The sequence below is a fragment of the Dipodomys spectabilis genome, unplaced genomic scaffold (assembly GCF_019054845.1).
Source record: "Dipodomys spectabilis isolate Male_0828 unplaced genomic scaffold, ASM1905484v1 ptg000297l, whole genome shotgun sequence".
Classification (NCBI taxonomy): Eukaryota; Metazoa; Chordata; class Mammalia; order Rodentia; family Heteromyidae; genus Dipodomys; species Dipodomys spectabilis.
In genome coordinates, this window is record NW_024870974.1 from 4,186,635 (window position 1) to 4,206,431 (window position 19,797).

Genomic DNA, 19,797 nt, shown 5'->3' on the forward strand with positions numbered 1-19,797 from the left:
AAGATCCTTAACAAGATTCTAGCTAACAGAATCCAGAAACACATAAAAAAAATAATACACTATGATCAGGTAGGCTTCATCCCAGAGACACAGGGATGGTTTAACATACGTAAGTCAATAAATGTAATCCAGCATATCAACAGAGCCAAGGTCAAGAATCACATGATTATCGCCACAGATGCAGAAAAGGCCTTTGATAAAATTCAACATTCATTCATGCTAAAAGCTCTGGAGAAAATAGGAATAGAAGGAACATTTCTAAAAACAATAAAAGCCATTTATGACAGACCAATAGCCAATATTATACTTAATGGGGAAAAGCTACAACCAATCCTCCTAAAAACAGGAACAAGGCAAGGATGTCCACTGTCTCCACTCCTCTTCAACATAGTCCTAGAACCCTTAGCCAGGGCAATAAGGCAAGAAAAAGACATTAAAGGGATCCGCATAGGGAAAGAAGAAGTGAAACTATCCCTTTTTGCAGACGACATGATACTATACCTCCACGATCCCAAAAACTCCATCCCCAAACTTTTAGAAATCATAAGTCACTTCGGCAAAATAGCAGGATACAAAATAAACCCACAAAAATCAGTTGCCTTCCTATACACTGATAACGCACAGGAAGAGAGGGAAATAAAGGGAGCAACCCCATTCACAATAACCTCCCAAAAAATAAAATATTTAGGAATTAACCTAACCAAAGATGTAAAAGAACTATTTAATGAGAACTATAAAAAGTTAAAGAAAGAAATTGCAGAAGACACTAGGAAATGGAAAGACCTCCCATGCTCCTGGATAGGCCGACTTAATATAGTAAAGATGGTGATACTTCCAAAATTAATATACAAATTCAATGCAATTCCTATTAAAATCCCAATGACGTACATCACTGAAATACAGAAAACAGTCCAAAAATTTATATGGAACAACAAAAGACCTAGAATAGCCAAAACAATTCTAGGGGATAAAGACAATATGGGAGGGCTATCCATGCCGAACTTCAAACTCTACTACAGAGCTATAATCACAAAGACAGCATGGTACTGGCACAAAAACAGACCCGAAGACCAATGGAACAGAATAGAAGATCCAGATATAAATCCACAGGCCTACAGCCAGCTGATATTCGACAAAGGAGCCAAAGACATACAATGGAAGAAACACAGCCTCTTCAACCGCTGGTGCTGGGAAAACTGGGCAGCCACATGCAGAAAACTAAAAGTGGACCCCAGCCTATCACCATGCACCAACATCAACTCAAAATGGATTAAAGACCTTAACATTAAACCTGAATCTCTGAAACTACTGCAGGACAGAGTAGGAGAGACACTTGAACTAATAGGCATAGGAAGGAACTTCCTGAACAGAGTCCCAGGGTCACAACAAGTTGGAGAGAGACTCGACAAATGGGACTACCTTAAAATAAAAAGCTTCTGCACAGCTAAATCTATCGCAACTAAGCTAGAAAGACAACCAACTAATTGGGAAAAAATATTTACCAGCAATATATCAGACAAGGGGTTAACATCCTGTATATACAGGGAACTCAAGAAACTAATCCCTCCCAAACCTAACAAACCAATTACTAAATGGGCAAGGGAACTAAAGAGGGACTTCTCAAATGAAGAAATAAAAATGGCAAAGAAACACATGAGGAAATGTTCATCATCCCTGGTGGTGAAGGAAATGCAAATAAAGACAACCCTGAGATACCACCTTACCCCAGTCAGAATGTCCCACATCCACAAATCAGCCAACGACAAATGCTGGAGGGGATGTGGAGAAAGAGGAACCCTATTACACTGCTGGTGGGAATGTACACTTATACAACCACTTTGGAAAGCAGTCTGGAGGGTCCTTAGAAAGCTAAAGATTGACCTCCCTTACGACCCAGTCATACCACTTCTAGGCATCTACCCTGAACAACAGGAACCAATATACAAGGACACGTGCACCTCCATGTTTATTGCAGCACTGTTCGCAATAGCTAGGATATGGAAACAACCTAGGTGCCCCACCACAGATGAATGGATCCAAAAATTGTGGTATCTATACACAATGGAATATTATGCAGCCATTAGAAATGACAAAATAATGGCATTTGCAGGGAAATGGATGGAGCTAGAAGGAATCATGTTGAGCGAGGTAAGCCAAGAACGAAGAGACAAACGGTACATGGTCTCCCTCATAAGTGGATGCTAAATCCAAAAGGTTAGTGATACGACAAAACTAACAGGACTTAAGAAACAAAGAACTCCCGCTCATCTGGTTGAACCACTACTAAATATCCTCATGCTGCTGATCACAAATATGGTATATAACATGTGAACACTGTTATATATTACAGACTGTGGTAGACAATTTGCTCCAAGGAAGTTAGAATGAACTTGTGACTTTGAAATTATGTAATCATTTAATCACAATCAAAAAAAAAAAAAAAAAAAAAAGAACCTCGGGGAAGGGAGGGAGGGAGGGGATGGTAGGGGGAAAACAATGGAGGGGGTAACAATGTTCAAGAGGAAGTGTACTCATAACCTCACTCATGTAACTGTGACCCTCTGTATAGTAGCTTTACAATAAAAAAAAAAAAAAAAAAAAAAAAAAAAAAATGAACTTTACCATTTAGGCGGGGGAGGGGGGGGGAATGGGAGGGAAGGGATGGTAGGGGAAAAACAAAGGAGGAGGCAACAATGCGTGATAAGAAATGAAGTCATTACTTTACTCATGTGATTGTACCCCCTTCTGTACAGTATTTTCAAAATAAATAAAAAACTTATTTTTTTAAAAAAGAAAAAAAAAAAAAAAAAAAAAAAAAAAAAAAAAGAAAGAAAAAAAAAGAAAGAGCACATCTTAGAAGAACTTCGTATTAAATATATTTCTCCTAGAAATATGATAATATTAATATATAATCTATGTTCACAAAAGAGTTTTTTCAAATGCCCAATTCTGTATTTTTATCCAGAAGACTTTAAAAGTAAGCACAGAACAGAGAAGTAATATAAATATTACCATATATACTTACCACTGCCAAAATGCTTGCAAGAGCAATGATAGCAAACTGTAAGCATTACTTATTAAAGATAGCTTTGCAAATTCAGTTACTGTTCTAAGGTAGTTCCTATGACATTATCCAGACTAGTTCTGGCATTTGCTGTTGGAATAAAAGGTTACAGATACCACTTTCCCAAATACCTTCTAGACTTACAAAAAGAGAAAGGTCCATATGGAATTATCTTTACATTTGAATGGCTCTTTCAGATGAAAAAAAAAACCTAGAGATTTTTAAGACTACAGACTGGAGGACAGAGATGAATGATGGGTTTTATGAGACAGCATTTCCCTTCTTCCCTCCCTCCCCTTTCTCTCCTTTCAGATTTAGAACTTTTGCCGAAGAAAATAGAAAGACTAGAAATGAGCTTCTGTGATTTTTTTAACCACATTAGAGGAAATTCTTAGCCATGTGTTGATTACTAGCAATAAGGTTCTCTGAACCCCACAGGAATAAGATCTTGTTATCATTATTTCCATCCCATAGAAAGGATCTACAGAGTTCAAAAGAGTCCTTGCCTGGGAGTGGTGACAACTGGAAAAAGAATCCAGTCTCTGATGAAAGATGGAACGCAGGCACAGTTACGCAGTCACAAGCCTGATCTTCGTGACACAACTCTTGCTCCTTTATGTATTGTATATATCTTCCATAAATCCTCAGAACAACCCCATGGCACTGCCTAGCAAACGTCCAGGAGAACAGGATACATAAATGATGTGTCTTCTCTAAGCATGACCAGAGGACCAGACTGTAACACAACTTCTCTGGTTCAAGAGGACATCCAACAGCCTTTTCTCTCTTTCCCAGTTCAAAACCAAAGGGAACCATGAGGGTTCGCTGTGCTGCTAGGACTAAGTGGATACCTGCACACAGGTGTCATATCAACACTGTAAGGCTCTTGGACTGAGTACAGCACTAACTCCTTGGTGGGTTAGAAAGAGGCGTGGAAGCAATGTGGATATCAAAGCATTCACTAAAAGAATATTTAATGAAGAGGGTCTGATTAATCTGATATTCATCAGACCCTCTTCATCATATTTGTCATCTGAACAGATTCATTTCTGAGAAGGCAATTGTCATTATTTTCCCAGAAAAGAAGCTGAGGTGATAGTGTCTCTATTTTAACATTACACCTGCTTAATGTGGTGCTAGAAACATCTAAATGAAACACAGTGTTCCAATTACTTGGTAATAAGCAAGGGACATACAAAGTAGTACATTTTCATATTTATTTTTTTCTATTCATTTAATAGCTCATTCTTGCAAATCAATTTGTCTCCAAAAGATGTTTATCCAAAAAATAGTATTAAAGTGATCATGAGCCATAATAAAAAGCATCAGAAAATAAAAGGATGCTTAAGGGCTTGGAGTGTGACTCATGTGGTAAGAGTGCCTTCCTAGCAAACATGAGCCCTAAGTTCGAATCCCAGTACTTCCAAAATACATATACATATATACGTACCTTCAGATTACAACCCAAAGTTATTCTGAATGAGGAAATGCTATCCTTGCTATACAAATGACTTCAGCTTTACTAGTTCAACAGGAAATAAATATTAAATCATGTGTCAAGGTAAGAATTTCACATGTACCTTTCCATCTAATTCATACAGCTATCCACTGAGGTGTATACCATCATGATTCAGGATTTGCAAATGAGGAAACCAAATGCAATACTTTATAGCCAAATAAAGGTTCAACTTCAATCTGTATATTTGCTGGATAGAAATGTGTTTTTTTCTTTATCAGCCATTATAGGATACAATGAAAACATAAATCAATACAAATTTTGAAAACTTCCAGAATTCACAGCACTAGATCGTGACCTAGAGGCAGTAACAATTCACTCCTTCAGAACACTTGCAGAAATGTAATCTTCACGGAGATGTCAGGCATCTCCTCAGGGTCTCTGTGGGCCTTGCTGTTTACAAGAGAACAAACTGGTTTGAAGACCTTTTCACCTCTTAGAAGAAACAATCTTTTCACTCATCACCACTGAGAATCAGAAATAAGAGACCACAGTATTTCCACAACTAAAAACAATGGAAACAAACTAGCTAGAGACTACAAACTCTGTAGACTGGAAGAGGGGAGAAAATTTCATTGATCATGCAGCAAAGTACAAATCAGTAAAAAGGAAACTTTTTTCCTTCTTATTGATTGGTTCTTGGAATTTCAATGCATTCTCATGTTCTGCAATAATATAGCAATTGAGGTTGGTGACACATTTCCTCTATTTTGTATGATTCAGATGAATATATGCATAGGCACAATGTTATATTTTACATCTACCTAATGCTAGCCTTTTTAACTTCTTTTCTTAAAATATCTTTAAGTCTTTTCTCAAAGGACAACACAAATGATAGAGAAAAACTCTATTTAATAGGCCTTTCTACTGAAAAACATCTTTCCTCTTTACAGGAGCCTGTTAAATTATAGACATAATTCTAAAAACTTACAAAGCAAAGACAGCCAAATTCTTTTCTGAGATTTGAGAGTTGTGAAGGGTACCTTAAGAAGTCATCTGAAAAAAAATCCTCAATGAATAAAAAAGTTGAGGTGAAATATCGTTAGGTTCTTTTTTCTGTTCACTGTGAATACAGACTAGTCATGTTTTTCTGAATTAAAAGCCCTTCCCTTATTCAGAATGCATGCTATAACCACAAGATGACAAGTTAAGAAGTGTCCAGAATAGTTCCTTGTGTGCTCAACTTAATGAGCAGCTATGGCTGAAGATGAAGTGAGAGTGGAATTTCACTTCTGGCAGGCATGTCTAAAGGCAGCACCACTATCTGTGGCATGCAACAGCCTTGGCACAGGACCAAGCTAATCCTCTCCCAGGCATGTCTTTAGGATCACACTCTCTTACAACGAGTGCCCTTAAGAATCACTGGAACTCTGCATCTCCCTAAATGTATCCTTCTAACTTACATTATGTGGAATTCACTTATGTGTAGCTATGGATAGGAATAATGGAGAGGCTTTTAAAGACTAATATTTAACCAAATGATAAATGTATTTTTATGTTAGAACACCTTTTTACCTTAAATTGCCAAATAATCTAAAAATTATATTGATTTCCAGAAATGTACATGACCAGAACAGAATTAGAGAATCTTTCATCTCTCTTTAAACAGACAAAAGCCTAAAAGGGAGAAAAAAATATCGGTTTTATACATGCGAACGGCAGCTTCTATTTTTCTTTTGTTAAAGAATTAAAACATCAGTATTCTATAAAATATGAAAGACACAAAATTTGATTCCACCATGGAAGGTCTGGGTAAAGACCAAGAAGAAACTGATATTATGTAAAAAAAGAAGAGGGAGGGAGAGAAGTGAATATAAATACGAGTTAATAAAAATGAACAAAGTAATACAGAACAAAGGAATGCATACCGGAACCAAACAGTGGGATGAAAATACAAATTTTGTCTCTATAACTTCTCTTCTCATTGAGAATGTGCCCTCTAGCATGACCTCCCTTTTAAATGTGGGAGTCTTGGATATAAAGTAGCTCCAATCTAGAGCTAATCACAATTGGCAGTGAATACAGTGGGAGCTGTCCCCCCTCTTTTATCTCTCCAGGATGTGATCCTCTACGATGTGATCCTGTAAGCCTATGCAAAAATGCTTCCTTCTTCTGGGCCTTTCTTGTGCTAGCTTCATTAACAAGGCCTCCTTTTCCTCAACCCCCTTTTCTCCTATCAGGAAGTCTCCCTTCCCCTGAATAATCCATACCCAAAAGCTGACTGGATATTCCTTCTCTCCCCTCCCATAATGTCCTACAGGAATCTCATTCGTGAACAAAGTACTAGGTATTTCCTCGGTGATTATTTTTCTCACTACCCTATAAGTTTTTCTGTTTTATCTTTTCAAGTCCAATGCCTACTTTAAGATGTGGCACTCTAGTGGACAGTGGAAAATGTTCACTGATGCTGGGTCTGGTGGCTCATTATCTGTAATCCTAGCTCTTCAGAAGGTAGAGCTCAAGAGGACTGCAGTTCAAGGTCATCCCAGGCATAAATGTGAGGCCTGATTTTAAAAATGACAAAGGAGAGGAGCAGAGGGGAGGAGAGGAGAGGGGAGGGAGGGAACTGGGTTGTGGCTAACGTGGTATTTGCCTGACAGACAAACAGGCAGTTCAGAGCCCAGTGCTACCAAAAAATGTCCACTGAATGAACATTGGATTAAAAGTTACACTAGCCGCTAGTAGCTCACACTTGGCATCCCAGCTACTCAGGTGGCCGAGATCTGAGGATTTGAGGATGGTTTGAAGGCAGTAAAGTCCATGAGACTCTTATCTCCAATTAGCAACCAATTTTTTAGTAGTCATAAATGGAACTGTGACTCAAGTGGCACAGCTCTAGTGTTGAGCACAAAAGTTCAGAGACAGTGTCCAAGCAATGAGTTTACGCCCCCAGGATAAGCACACGCACACACAAAAGAGTTACATAGTAAGTTTCTCATCGCTTAAGAATTTTCAATACATCTACCTCTGTTAGAATAATTCCCATATTGGACTACCGTATGATGATATCTATTAGTCTATCCTTCCTTTCTTCCTTCTTTCCTCCCTCCCTTCCTTCCTCTTTCTCTTTTCTTTCTCTCTCTTTCCTTCCTTCCTTTTCTCTTTTCCTTGTGTATGTGTGTGTACACACATGTGCATATGCATACACACACACACACACACACACACACACACACACACACACACACACACACACGTGCCCATGCACTAGGGCTTGAACTCAGAGACTCATACTCTCATTTGACTTTTTTGCTCAAGGCTGGTACTTGAGCCACATCTCCACTTCCCAGTCTTTCCATTTCTATACACAGTCCTTCCTACTTCCTCAATTCCATCATTTCTTTACATAGTTCTTTATAATATTTATCAGTAGGGATATATGGCCTATCTAGCGTTTCTCTTTATCTGTTTCTTATTTAAGACAAGGCCTAGGATTGAAATGTCACCACAAAGAGCCTATTTTAAAAAAAAACCATAGAAACATTTGTGTAACTTACTGAACACATCCCCTCTGGGTTTCTGAGGATCTGTCTGAATCCTGTTGTCAACTGTAATCCCACTTGTACTGGTAGTTGGCGCAATGGTTGTCACTCTGGTGGAAGGCCTCTCTGGGGTCGGCGGTGGTGGAGGTGTTAGGAATTCTGTGGGGAGGGGTGGTGGCGGTGGTGGTGGAGTAGGTTGTCGTGTTGGCTTTGGTGTAGGTCTTGTTGTTGGTTTAGAAGTGGGCCTGCTGGTAATGACAGGAGGAATATATGGTGTCTTCAGAGGCCACCTTGTACTTCCAACATCCGGAATCCAATTTGTATGTCCTCCATCACCCTTTAAACCCGTATTGTTTCCCATTGGTACATGAATTGGACCTGATGGTTCAATCATGATTCTGGGAATATCTGAAAAAAATCCATAGATTTACGTTAGTATGTAACCATTTCTGTCTAAAAAGACATTATACTATAAAATGCATGCACCCACACAGAAAGACCACATGCCAACTGGTCTTCCCGCATTTAGATTATTACCTATTGTGGATCCTGTTACCTTCCTAATAGCAAATATGTGGGTGAGAAATTCAATGTGTGCAAAATATACTGGGATTTCTATAAGGAATATGTATTACTTTTTGAAATACAAAATGTTTTAAATATTTGTGCAGTGATAACAAATATCAATTGACAAGATTTTGAACAATGCAGACATTACTAGTTCCTTCCAATCTAAGAAAGGTACAGAGTGAAGTTCACTTATGCTACATGCATATTATTAAATTGTGTTTAGAATTTTCCAAAGACTAATCCTTTTCATACCTACATTCATAAAGATAGACAATTCATGACTAAATGTTCTACAGATATTTTCATAGTTGACTTTCCTTTCCCTTTACTAATTTATACAACTGCTTCTACATCGAAAAATTCAGAGTTTATGATAATCATCTATGGAATCTTTTCCCTTGGCAACCTTCACCAAAAACATCAATATTTAATCTGCCTGGAATGATATACCTCAGCCTGGTGAAGGCTACATGACCCTTCAAAAGCCCCTTTAATCCAGATGGTTTTATGCCCCATGGTTTTCAGTAAATATTTTACTTAGGAAATTTTAAAAATTATCTAGTGCTATGTGAAATGTATGCTGAGTGTGGCCCTGGGTTTGTAAAAGCTTTCATCTTAATGTGTATTTTTTTCATGTTTATCTAATCCACTACTCCAAACATAGCTTATAAAAACTTAAGCAAAGCAGTCTTGAATGTAGAGGAAATTATATTAGCATTATTTTTCAATAGTAGAGAAGTGTAGAATGAAGGAACAAAAATGAAGAATATATTCAAACTAGTATCATAGTATATAGCTATTTCTCAGGGAGGACTATACCATGCTTTTCCTGCTAAAGGAAGCAGCTGAGAGTCAAAAAATTCTATAATTTTAAGATCAGAATATATTATTGAGACTTTCATTTTAAAAAATACTGTAGCAAGTGATTTTGCTGTTTTGAGAAAACATAGACTAATAGCTTTAACTGTGAACATTATATGTCTTTGATAACTAATACATTCTTTATCTTCCCCAGCAACGGCATTTATGTAATCCTGTACTTCCTGCTGGGAAACAAGTGTTACTCACACACACAGTTCCATCCATCGCCTTCATAGCCATCTTTACATTTACACTGGTAGGATCCATGTACGTTGTAACATTGTGCAAAGCTGCTGCACTGATGCTGACCAAGAGAGCATTCATCTACATCTGCATTCGCGGGTAGGAGAAGGAGTAATTTCATTAAGAAGTGGTGCGATGACATGCAAAATCACACACATGATCAAAAACTATTTTTTCCAATGCAAAGGTCCACATAAATCCAGCAGATAAAGAAGAAAAAAAATAGCATAACATTTGTATCCAGAACTACCTGGACATTGGTTGGTCTGTCTTAATTCATTGCTTATGCCCTTCCCCCATTCCTAACATCCCAACCATCACTGTGGCCAGAGACATTCCAGTGATAGAACAAACACAAAACAAAAACAATGATGGAGTTTATTTACCATGACATTGATATTTGCCTCCAATGTACATGAGGTCGAAGCCTTTATGACACTTGCAGACGTAACTTCCAAAAGTGTTGACACACTGCCTAAATCTGGGGCAGGACACTTTCCCTGTAGCACATTCATCAACATCTAGAAACGTAAGTTAATTACATCTTAGTACGCATGAGGGCATGTTCAGACAGTGTGGGTTTAAGACAAATAACTGACAGCCACTGTTGCCTGACACACAGTAGCTCAAAAGCAAACACAAATTTCATATCTCCAAATCCCTGCATCCCGCTAATGCCAGCTGTGATTTCTCATACCCTGAATTAGAACATACACTGTGTCTTACACAGTTGAAGCAAAGGTTTTAACTTCAAGGAGTCATCCTTGACAATCCTCAGTCCCTTAACTCCCAAATCATCAAGTTTAGTTAATTCTACTTCTCAACAATTAGTTATTAAGCCTGTCTAACCACTGCTATAACCCTATTTCTTAGCCACAGTCACCAGCCACACACAGTTGGAAGAATCTCCACACTGGTCTTCATGCTGCCAGTCTTACCTGCTCCAAAGTATTCACTACCAAACTATCAAAATAATTCCATTACAACATGAGGTCATTATTATGCTTGAAACCTTTTAAGTGTTTTATTCACTTTTTGAATTAAATTTATATTTGTCTCTATGTCATTTTGGAAGACCTACAATAAATATTCCTCATCTATAACTCTGGCTTGTGTCTCAAGACACCACCTACTCATGCTCTTCAATTAAGTGACTTACTTCTTTTCAAACCTCACAAAGGCCACGTGTGGCAGTGGACATTTGTAATCCTAGCGCTCTAAGCTGAGACAGAGTCTCAAGAGTTCAAGGCCAGCCTGGGCTACTGAGTGTCTGTCTTAAAAAGAAAACAAAATAAATTTACAAAATCCACACTCAAGCCAACTTCTTTCTTACTGCCGTAGCCGGCAATATTTTCACCTGTTGGCAGATTCTCCATATGTGTAAGGGGCTTTCTTTGACCATTACTTTCTAAAACAGACCCTTTCTAGGGGGTTATTCTCTTATTGCTTCACGTTAACATTTAGCCCTGAGCATAGTTTAAGCAATTCTTATTTCTTTTGTCTAATCACTAACTAGAATGTTGATTTCATTAAGATCCACTCTATCATTACTGTATATCTAGTGAAATGTCTGGAAGGTAGAAGATGCTCAGTAAATCTCTTGATTACTTAGTACCTTCATGTCATATTGATCACATGCTAGGTACCATGAAGACAGGGTCTCATTCAGTACTCAAAACGGTTCTATACAGCATGACTTTAATAAAGAGATGCAAACTCATACGTAAGAAAGTTCCTTGCCTAACTAAAGTTACTTGTCTAGATCTAGCAGAGCCAGGTTTGACACTGTAACAGACTCAGCCACAGTCTATACTGCCATCTTAATTTCCTAGGAAATAAATCTAAACCCTGTGGTGTAATAGATAATTTAGCACCATCAATCTCTTCAGCCTGGCTACTTCATTGTTCCAGCTTGCCTCGGACATTCTAGAAATACTGGGCTCTTCTTGACTTCCTATACATTGTACTTGGTTGAATCTCAGGGCCTTGGCACATGTGATTTGCTCTGCCCAGAGTTTCCTCCTGTCCTCCATTCCTGAGGAAACAAGGTTCCTATGGACCATTCACAGAAGTCCTCTGTGGAAACAGCTGGCAGCTAGTGTAAGGGAGTGTCTTTTCCCTTTCTTCAACCTTCTACTGTCTGCCTTTGTCCTGCAGAGACTGTGGACAGAAGGGCTTGCTTCTTGGACTTACCCACACAGGTCCGCCCATCCGGAGCCAGCTGCAGGCCAGGGGAGGGGCACTGGCATCGGACTTGTCCTTTCAGCACATCGCAACCATACTGACAGTTGGCCATGGAGCACGTTAGTGCACCTGAGGACAGAGCGACGGCTGACTCAGAGAGCTAGGAAACAATCTGTAATTTAAATAACTATGTGCTTCACCTGCCCAGAGTCAGTAACAATGAATCAATAATGACAACAAAGAGGCCTCCATTGACGAACCTTCTAAGAAGAGGGAAAATGGAAGGAGATACCAGGAGTGGGAAGCAGGTCAAGAGACAAGAGTGTGGGGGAAATATGACAAACAACATTATATATATATATATGTACATATATATGCATAGATACATGAAAATATAATAAAATCCAATATTTGATGTGATTAACATATGGTAATAATTGTTTAAAAATGGACAAAGGGCAAGACTTCCCATTTTGTAAGAAAGATTAAGAGGTGAGTTTATCATCACCATCATCTAGAGCAAATTCGAATGTTTTAAAGAACTTAAAGACACATATAAGACTTCGAACTCACATAGATTATCTGGAAATTTTTTCAGTGGCCAAGGAAAGTAGAAAATTGAGGTATCCTTCCAGATTACTCAGTCTAAGTGCTGTTCTTAACCAAAACATCCAAATAACTACCTTAATCACCCATGAAATATCTCTGGAGGGCAGATGTCTCAGTGGCTTGCTGTATCAGAAGGCTTTTGTGTTCCTGCCACATACTGCTAAACACGCCATTCCAAAACTTTCCTTTGTTATATATAGAGAGCGATAAGTACAATCTGCCAGTCTTTTTTACTTTTTTTTTTTTACTTTATAAAATACAGCCTCGTTAACGGGTCATTTGATAAAAATAAAAATTACGTCATTAATTGTTGAAGATGATAAAAACATAAGCTCAGTTCATCCATCAGCTAGGCAGAGTTGTAGATTATTGTCAATTTTACAAATGCATTCTAACATTAGTAGGAAAATCTACTTCTTTTTTGTGAAAAATATACATCAAATCTGCATTTATGATATATGCATTTCCTTTGTTCACTTCTGAAACTTAAAATCTTCAGACTATTACCAAAGATAAAAATGAAGTGAGAAGGCATTTATGTTCATAAACACACAGCCAACCCGATAGATTCTCTCTGAGCAGTGTCTCAATAATCAGTCATTTAAAAAAAAATCTACCTATAATAGCTCTACATACAAGTAGAACACAGGGATAAACACATTGCCCTCCATTTTGCGATGTCTATTCTAAACATCATTTCCAAGTCAATTCAAAATCGGCATCCACAATAAAAGAATGTCACACATCTAAAATGGGTACCTCTTATTCTGAATTTCAGTTCCTTAGGTACACTTATAAACACATACACACATCCTGTTTGGACAGACCCAAGAGGCCATGTTCCCAAAGGCATGCTACCAGAGCATGCTAGAATTCAAGCCCGAAGCCCTTAGAAAGCAGTTAAGATTCTTGACATACTTGAGCAAGAGCCATCCGGCATAAGCATATATCCGTTGAGACAGTAGCACTTGTAGCTGCCGAACGTGTTCATGCACCTGTGCTTACAGGGCCGGGGCTTCAGACCACACTCGTTTAGATCTGAAAAGAATGTGGGTTGATGCAGAAAAACAAAATCACAACTCCTCAGCACTAACACACAATATTTCAAATGCTTCCTGATACAGAGACATAAAGGAGAAAAGCAGTTTGAGGACTTTTCTGGAACCATTATTATGTGAGAGAAAGCTTGTTCACGCACTCTTAACTGTTCTCTATACTAATGGTGGCCACATGTCACTATGACCTTTGTGATTCTCTGTTCATAAAAGACCATTAGGATGAATCTCCTGACCAGTATGCATCTGCCTCTTCATCCCTAGAAAGAGAGCATACTCACCTCCTCATGGTAAAGGATGCTCTCTCAATCATATCTCCAGCTGCAAATATGCTAAAACTCCTATGTTCTACTGAGAGATCCGTGTGTCGGGGAGGGGGGATGTCTGGGGCTTGAACTCAAGGCCTGAGCATTGTCCCTGAGCTTCTTTTGCTCAAAGCTAGTGCTCTACCCCTTGAGCCACACCTCCTCCACACGTCCTGCTTTTTGGTAGCTAACTGAAGATTCTCACCAACTTCCCACCCACACTGGTTTTGAACTGTGATCCTCAGAACTCAGCCTCCTGAGTACTAGGATTACAGGGTGAGCTACTGGTGCCTGGCAAGATCTGTTTTTAATAATCATGTTACTTTCAATTCTTTTGTCTCTTTAAAGGAAGTATTATATGAGTATAGTTTACATCACAAGGTAGCTATATTAAATATTAGACTGCTTGATAGTCTCAAAAAATGGCTATGTTTTTCAGAGGATAAAACTACATAAATTACAGTAATCATTATTGTGGGATTTTTGCTGTTATTCAAATTTGGAGATTCTATACTGATCTCAGATTAAAAAGGAAAATTCAGCCTATTGCTTTAATATGCATTCAAGTTACAAAATAAATTAGGAAAAGAAACCTCTAATTTATTTTCACTATGTGGCAGTTAAAGGAGACTGTGGAAACACTAATGGACAAACATAATGGACTATCAGAATACATTTTTATGTTTATTGGCTTAAATATCAATATGAAATGGATTAATGAATTCTACATTATAAAAGTTTCTAACTCAAGTTGAACATTGCCTCTAATGAACATAAAATTCACAATGACATATGAACACTGACATAATAATGCCCATAATATAAACTTCATTAAAAAGAAATGTGACCACATGTTTATTTTGTCTGGAAACACCAGCATAAGTACCTGATTAGCATAATTCAATTATCAATTAATCCATGTCACTGAGTAAGAAATAGAGTCAATATATTTAGTTAAAAAGTTGTCTTCAAATATAATCGAATTTAAACCTAACTTGTTCATGTTTAAAATGTGCATATTTTACTGCAGAAAATCACTTAGTTTCAATATGTTTTAAAACCACTAAATAAAGAACGGCGCTAAGAATATTTTCACACCATAATCACTTTCTACATGGTCTTTTTTTTCTACTCTTAACACAAATATAAGCAAATCTTCAGCTGGAAAAAAAATTCTGGGAAGGTAAATTAAAGCAAATATTTTTGTTGTTTTTTATGCTTTCTTCAATTCTCTATTCTATTGTGCCTTACTTAGTCAAGGCTTTTCAAAACAGAACATTTTAAATATTTCAAAATGTTTCCTTCATAGAAGGGGCTTTGCAGATTGCAGAGCCAAAAAAAAAAAATAGTTTTCTCCCTTTGTTAAATCAATAATCCAGGAGAACTGACTGAGTAGAAATTCTCCTCCATTCTCAAGCTGCTCTACCTGTATGCAGTATTTATTAAAAGTATGAGTCAGAGAAATTTGTCCCATCTTCTCAGAGGAGTTCATTATCATCACTAACACTGTCCTGCGGTCATACCTGGCTTTGATCAATCCATAATGGATACTACTGGAAGTAATACTTAAATCTGAGTATAAGAGAAAAGCTTTGTATTTAAATTTTTTCTCTGCAACTAACAAAAATGTAACAATAGAGTAGAATCAAGCAAAAAAAGATTAAATTGTAAATCTTTAAAGCATACTAATGCATTTTTGAAGTATGAATTTAAAATCCCTAAGCGTATTTTAGATGGTTCTAGAAACTTCTGTAGATGCCTGATGGGAACTAGTTAGATGTTTACAACTTCATGTAGCTTAGGAACAAGGAGTATTCACACTGGTGAAAATCTCTTTAGACACTGCTTCCTATGGACTAAAGCTGACATCCAGTTGAGGCAGCTTTTTTACCATCTGGCTCCAATGTTAGCCAAAAACAGAGGCCCTTTAGCTACTGCTATGAGAATCCAGATTGGGGCTGCCAGTGGTCTTAGAGACTGGCTTTAATGAAAATGTATCCTGCCCTTCCCATAGGAAAAGCACTTTGGGGCTAGGAGTCTTGAAATTGAAATAAAAACCAACCGTCATCATTGGGAAAAATCTAGGACTTACTTTATGAAATGGTATGGGAAATGAGTGCATGTAGAGATTTATTGGCTATTTTACCTGTTATTAAATATGTACATAAGTATCCAAACATATGGAAAGCAATTTGAGAAAGCGGCCTTCTAAGAGCCGTTGATGGACTGTATGACATTCCCTGACAGATGCATGGTATTAATATCCCCAGTGACTGCCATCATGGCCCATCAATCTCACACAAGTGTCTCCTAAAAACTGCACAATGACTTTTACCAAAACTACTGTAGCCATGACAAAATAGGATCCACAGTCATCCATGTTTATCGATATCTGTTAAAACATCAGTTTTCTTTGGGCACTCCAAAACATTATACACATTTGATATCCTGGTAAGTAACCTCATCGCCTGCAATTTCTATAATTATGTTACCTATTTTCCAGACCTGAAGGCTTATAAAATTGAATTAGGGTGTTCTGCTTTCGATAAATGCTATGCTTGTTACTACAATTTATCATACTATAAACTAGCAACAATGTGCTGTTATCAAACTAAGTCAGAAATTGAAAAATGGCATCTCCAAATTACAGTAAATGATTGTATAAGAAGAAGGAAATAAAAACCATGAAAATTCTCCTTGATACACACTGTCTCAAGTAAATCTTAAAAGTGAGTAAGAGACCTTATACTCACTTTTAGGAAACAGAGGTTGAGTATTTTTTTTTTATTTTAAACTTACTTTAATCTTGCTCCTTCTGGGAGTTCATAATAAAGCATAAATCATCAGGGAAAGATCTATGATAAATTTAATAAATGCTATCAGGTACCTAGCTGACATCAAAAGATAGAAATTTACAATTAAACCACTTACATTCAAATATTTTAAGTATTTGAATATAAATATTCAAAGTATTCTGAATTCTCAATAAATGAATACATACATATATGTAGCTATATGTATGTACATACCTATGTATATATACATATATATATACACATAAACATATGTGGATATATACATATATTCCTAAGGAGCATTACCATCAGAAGTACATTTAACCATATTGGTAAATTCAGAGCTTGGTGAGAACAATGATGGTGGGGCGAGGGGAAGATAGCAAGAAAGGAGTTGGTCCACAACAGAATTGCAAGCTGCGTAGCATTATTACTCTTGAAAAAAGGATCAGAAATTTTATGAGCATGCCAACACTAAAAAAGTAGCTTGAAAAACACGGGAAGAGATCTGCTGTAAAAGATACCCCAATGTAATTTTAAGGACAATTTTTCAGTAATTTTAACACACCTAGACTTTTCTTTCTCTCTGAGGCATACATTTGTCAATATTTCAGAAAAATGATTTCAACTTTACCTTATTCGACAAAGGGAGATCATGGACAAACAGATGACAGTATATCAACTGCCATACCTGGAATAAATTATAAAGGACTGAAACTAATCCCACTGTTCTGATTACTTGGGCCAAACATGTATAACTATATCCAGTTCCCTATCAGTAGAGAAAATATTTAACACAATTGTATCTTATTTCAGTTCTGACATAAACTAAGTTATAAGTTCTTAAACCTATGAGTGGATATGAAAATAAAATCTCGTAAAAGAACTATAATCCCACTTACTTTTCTACAAAAATTTCCTGCACAATGAAAACATTCATCATTTTGTGGTCCTACAATGATACTAATGCTCCAAGCCAAAAGGGCAAGAATTATTGTCCTGTGATGCCAATGCGTTTGCTGAGATCCAAATACCTTAAATGGTTTCAAATTAGCTATTTGAAACCAGAAATTAAGGTTTATTTTATTACAAGATGCATACTGAAAGAAGCTAAAGTATAGTTAATTTCTAGATAAAACTAAATTTCTATGCCTCAGACAGAGGAAGGGGAGAAGACTAAATTATGTCTAACAGCTACCTGGAAAAAGGAACCAAACCCTTCATCTCAGTTGCTTTGAAATTCCTCATTTCATCTACCTATCTTGCGACCCAATATCTGGATAATATTTCGAAGCTCAGAAAAGAAGAAAAGTGATATATGACACAGTAAAAGGAGAGGAAAGGCTCCATGCTTTTCTGGGCACAGAGAATCAGCACTAGGTAACCATTTGGGCTATTTGCTTCACATGCTCAGGCTGAAGGCTAGCAACTCCTAGGCTAGTCTTCAGAACATTTGCAAGAAGTAATGTAACTGCAGGAAGCCGTGCAGGTGCAGGTGGGAAGAGCAGACCACCTAGACAATGCACGCTCACCCCTTGAAGGTAAACTTGTGGCTTGATGATCCAGGGGTTGAAAAACAGGCTGCTCACTGCCTTGGTCAAAAGAAGGTGGGTAGAAGGGCTGGTCTTCACACCAGGAAGAAGGTAATAAGAGTCAGCTTTGAACTGATGTCATTTTTAGCCCTAAAAATCTTCACAAGTATATATTAAACAATTACATAAAGTTGATAAACTTAAAAAAAAACTCTTTAGACACTTCACAATTTCCTTATTGTAAATTTCCTAAATATTTATGCAGTCATCTCGCTTCTCCAAGACTACATGAACATTATATGTGAATAGTTCATCATTCTCATATGATTTCTAAAAACAACAACAAAGAAAGGAGCACTTTTAAAGCATGATTTGGGTCATCAACAGAAAGAGAAAACAAAAGAATAATATAGATTACAATCAACCTGCTCTGTTCAACAATACTAAAGTCTTAAATGAGACACTTATTATTTTTCCTGTATTGTTACAACATATAACAGTGCAAAATTATGCACCATTTTCTGATTTTAAGTTGAAGCATGACAGATCATCTATGTTTTCATTAAATAGAACATATGTCATATTTAAGTCACATTTAATTAGAACATATGTTAAGTCAGAAGCTTTATGCAAAATGTGTTCACTATTGCCTTTATTAGTTTACCAAACTACTATAAGATGAATCCAATTCAAAGTAGAGATCAAAGAGACAATAATGCTCTCTTTTATTAACCAGCAACACATCCAAATCAAATAAGCATTGGTTTCTGTGGTGGAAAGCATTCATCTTTCAGAAAGTGAAGGGTATATGTAACTACTAAAGTTAGGGTAAGAGACTTGAAGTTGTACCAATAAAACAGTCAAATTTTGGATGTGATGAGTACAACAAAATGTAATGTCTGATTCTATGCTACCCAATACTGATTCTCCTCTTAGAATGAGTAACTAAGAAAACATAAGAAACATGCGAAACAAACTATGTGAAAACATTAGTAATTGATATTTATAAATTGTTTCTTTAGGAATCCTTGTTAAATATGTGGCAAATTCAGAAAATCGATTTATTTCTAAAACTACATAATGGTATATTTCATGCTAAAAATAATCCCCCAGTGAGAAAGTTACAAAAAGATTATTATCCATAGCAGTAGTCACATTTTTTGGAAGGAGAAGACATTTATATGGGTAGAGATGGTAAATAAAATTACCAGAAAATGTAAAGCAGGAAACAAATGATTAACAATCATCTCGTCCGAGTTGGAGTAGATTTCCATCTACTTTGAAAGGTATCATGGGCCTGACAGATAGAGTAATGGCTAGTCCAAAACTATAACTTTATATCTGATCTTAGCATAACAGACCCAGAACTGACTCAGGGAAAACAAAGTCCCCAAGAGAAGCCTAAGCCTGTGGCAAAGCTATTAAATAAAGCCAGCTGCAAAGTGTGGCTTGCCCTCCTATTCTGGCAGTGCCCCTGGCAGTTCTCAAAGCATTGGATAGGCACTTGTCATTTATTTAAGCAGTGTTCTCTGCCAACTATGTTTCTCCAGGGTTAGCAGTTAAAAGTATGTAACTAGCAGA

At 37.0% G+C, this 19,797-nt stretch overlaps 1 protein-coding gene across 4 annotated transcripts in view; it reads right to left on the bottom strand.

Annotated features, from left to right (window-relative positions):
- Npnt (nephronectin) overlaps nt 1-19,797 on the bottom strand; it is a 69,449-nt gene that overhangs the window by 21,557 nt on the left and 28,095 nt on the right. For 2 of the 4 annotated variants that reach the window (XM_042701650.1, XM_042701649.1), the window contains 6 exons: nt 18,217-18,309; nt 13,448-13,567; nt 11,930-12,049; nt 10,123-10,257; nt 9,701-9,823; nt 8,078-8,470 (listed from right to left, as the gene is read on the bottom strand). In XM_042701650.1, coding sequence (XP_042557584.1) covers nt 8,078-8,470; nt 9,701-9,823; nt 10,123-10,257; nt 11,930-12,049; nt 13,448-13,567; nt 18,217-18,309 — 984 coding nt within the window. The remainder of the gene's footprint in view (nt 1-8,077; nt 8,471-9,700; nt 9,824-10,122; nt 10,258-11,929; nt 12,050-13,447; nt 13,568-18,216; nt 18,310-19,797) is intronic. The other 2 variants (XM_042701651.1, XM_042701652.1) reach the window with 1 other exon arrangement.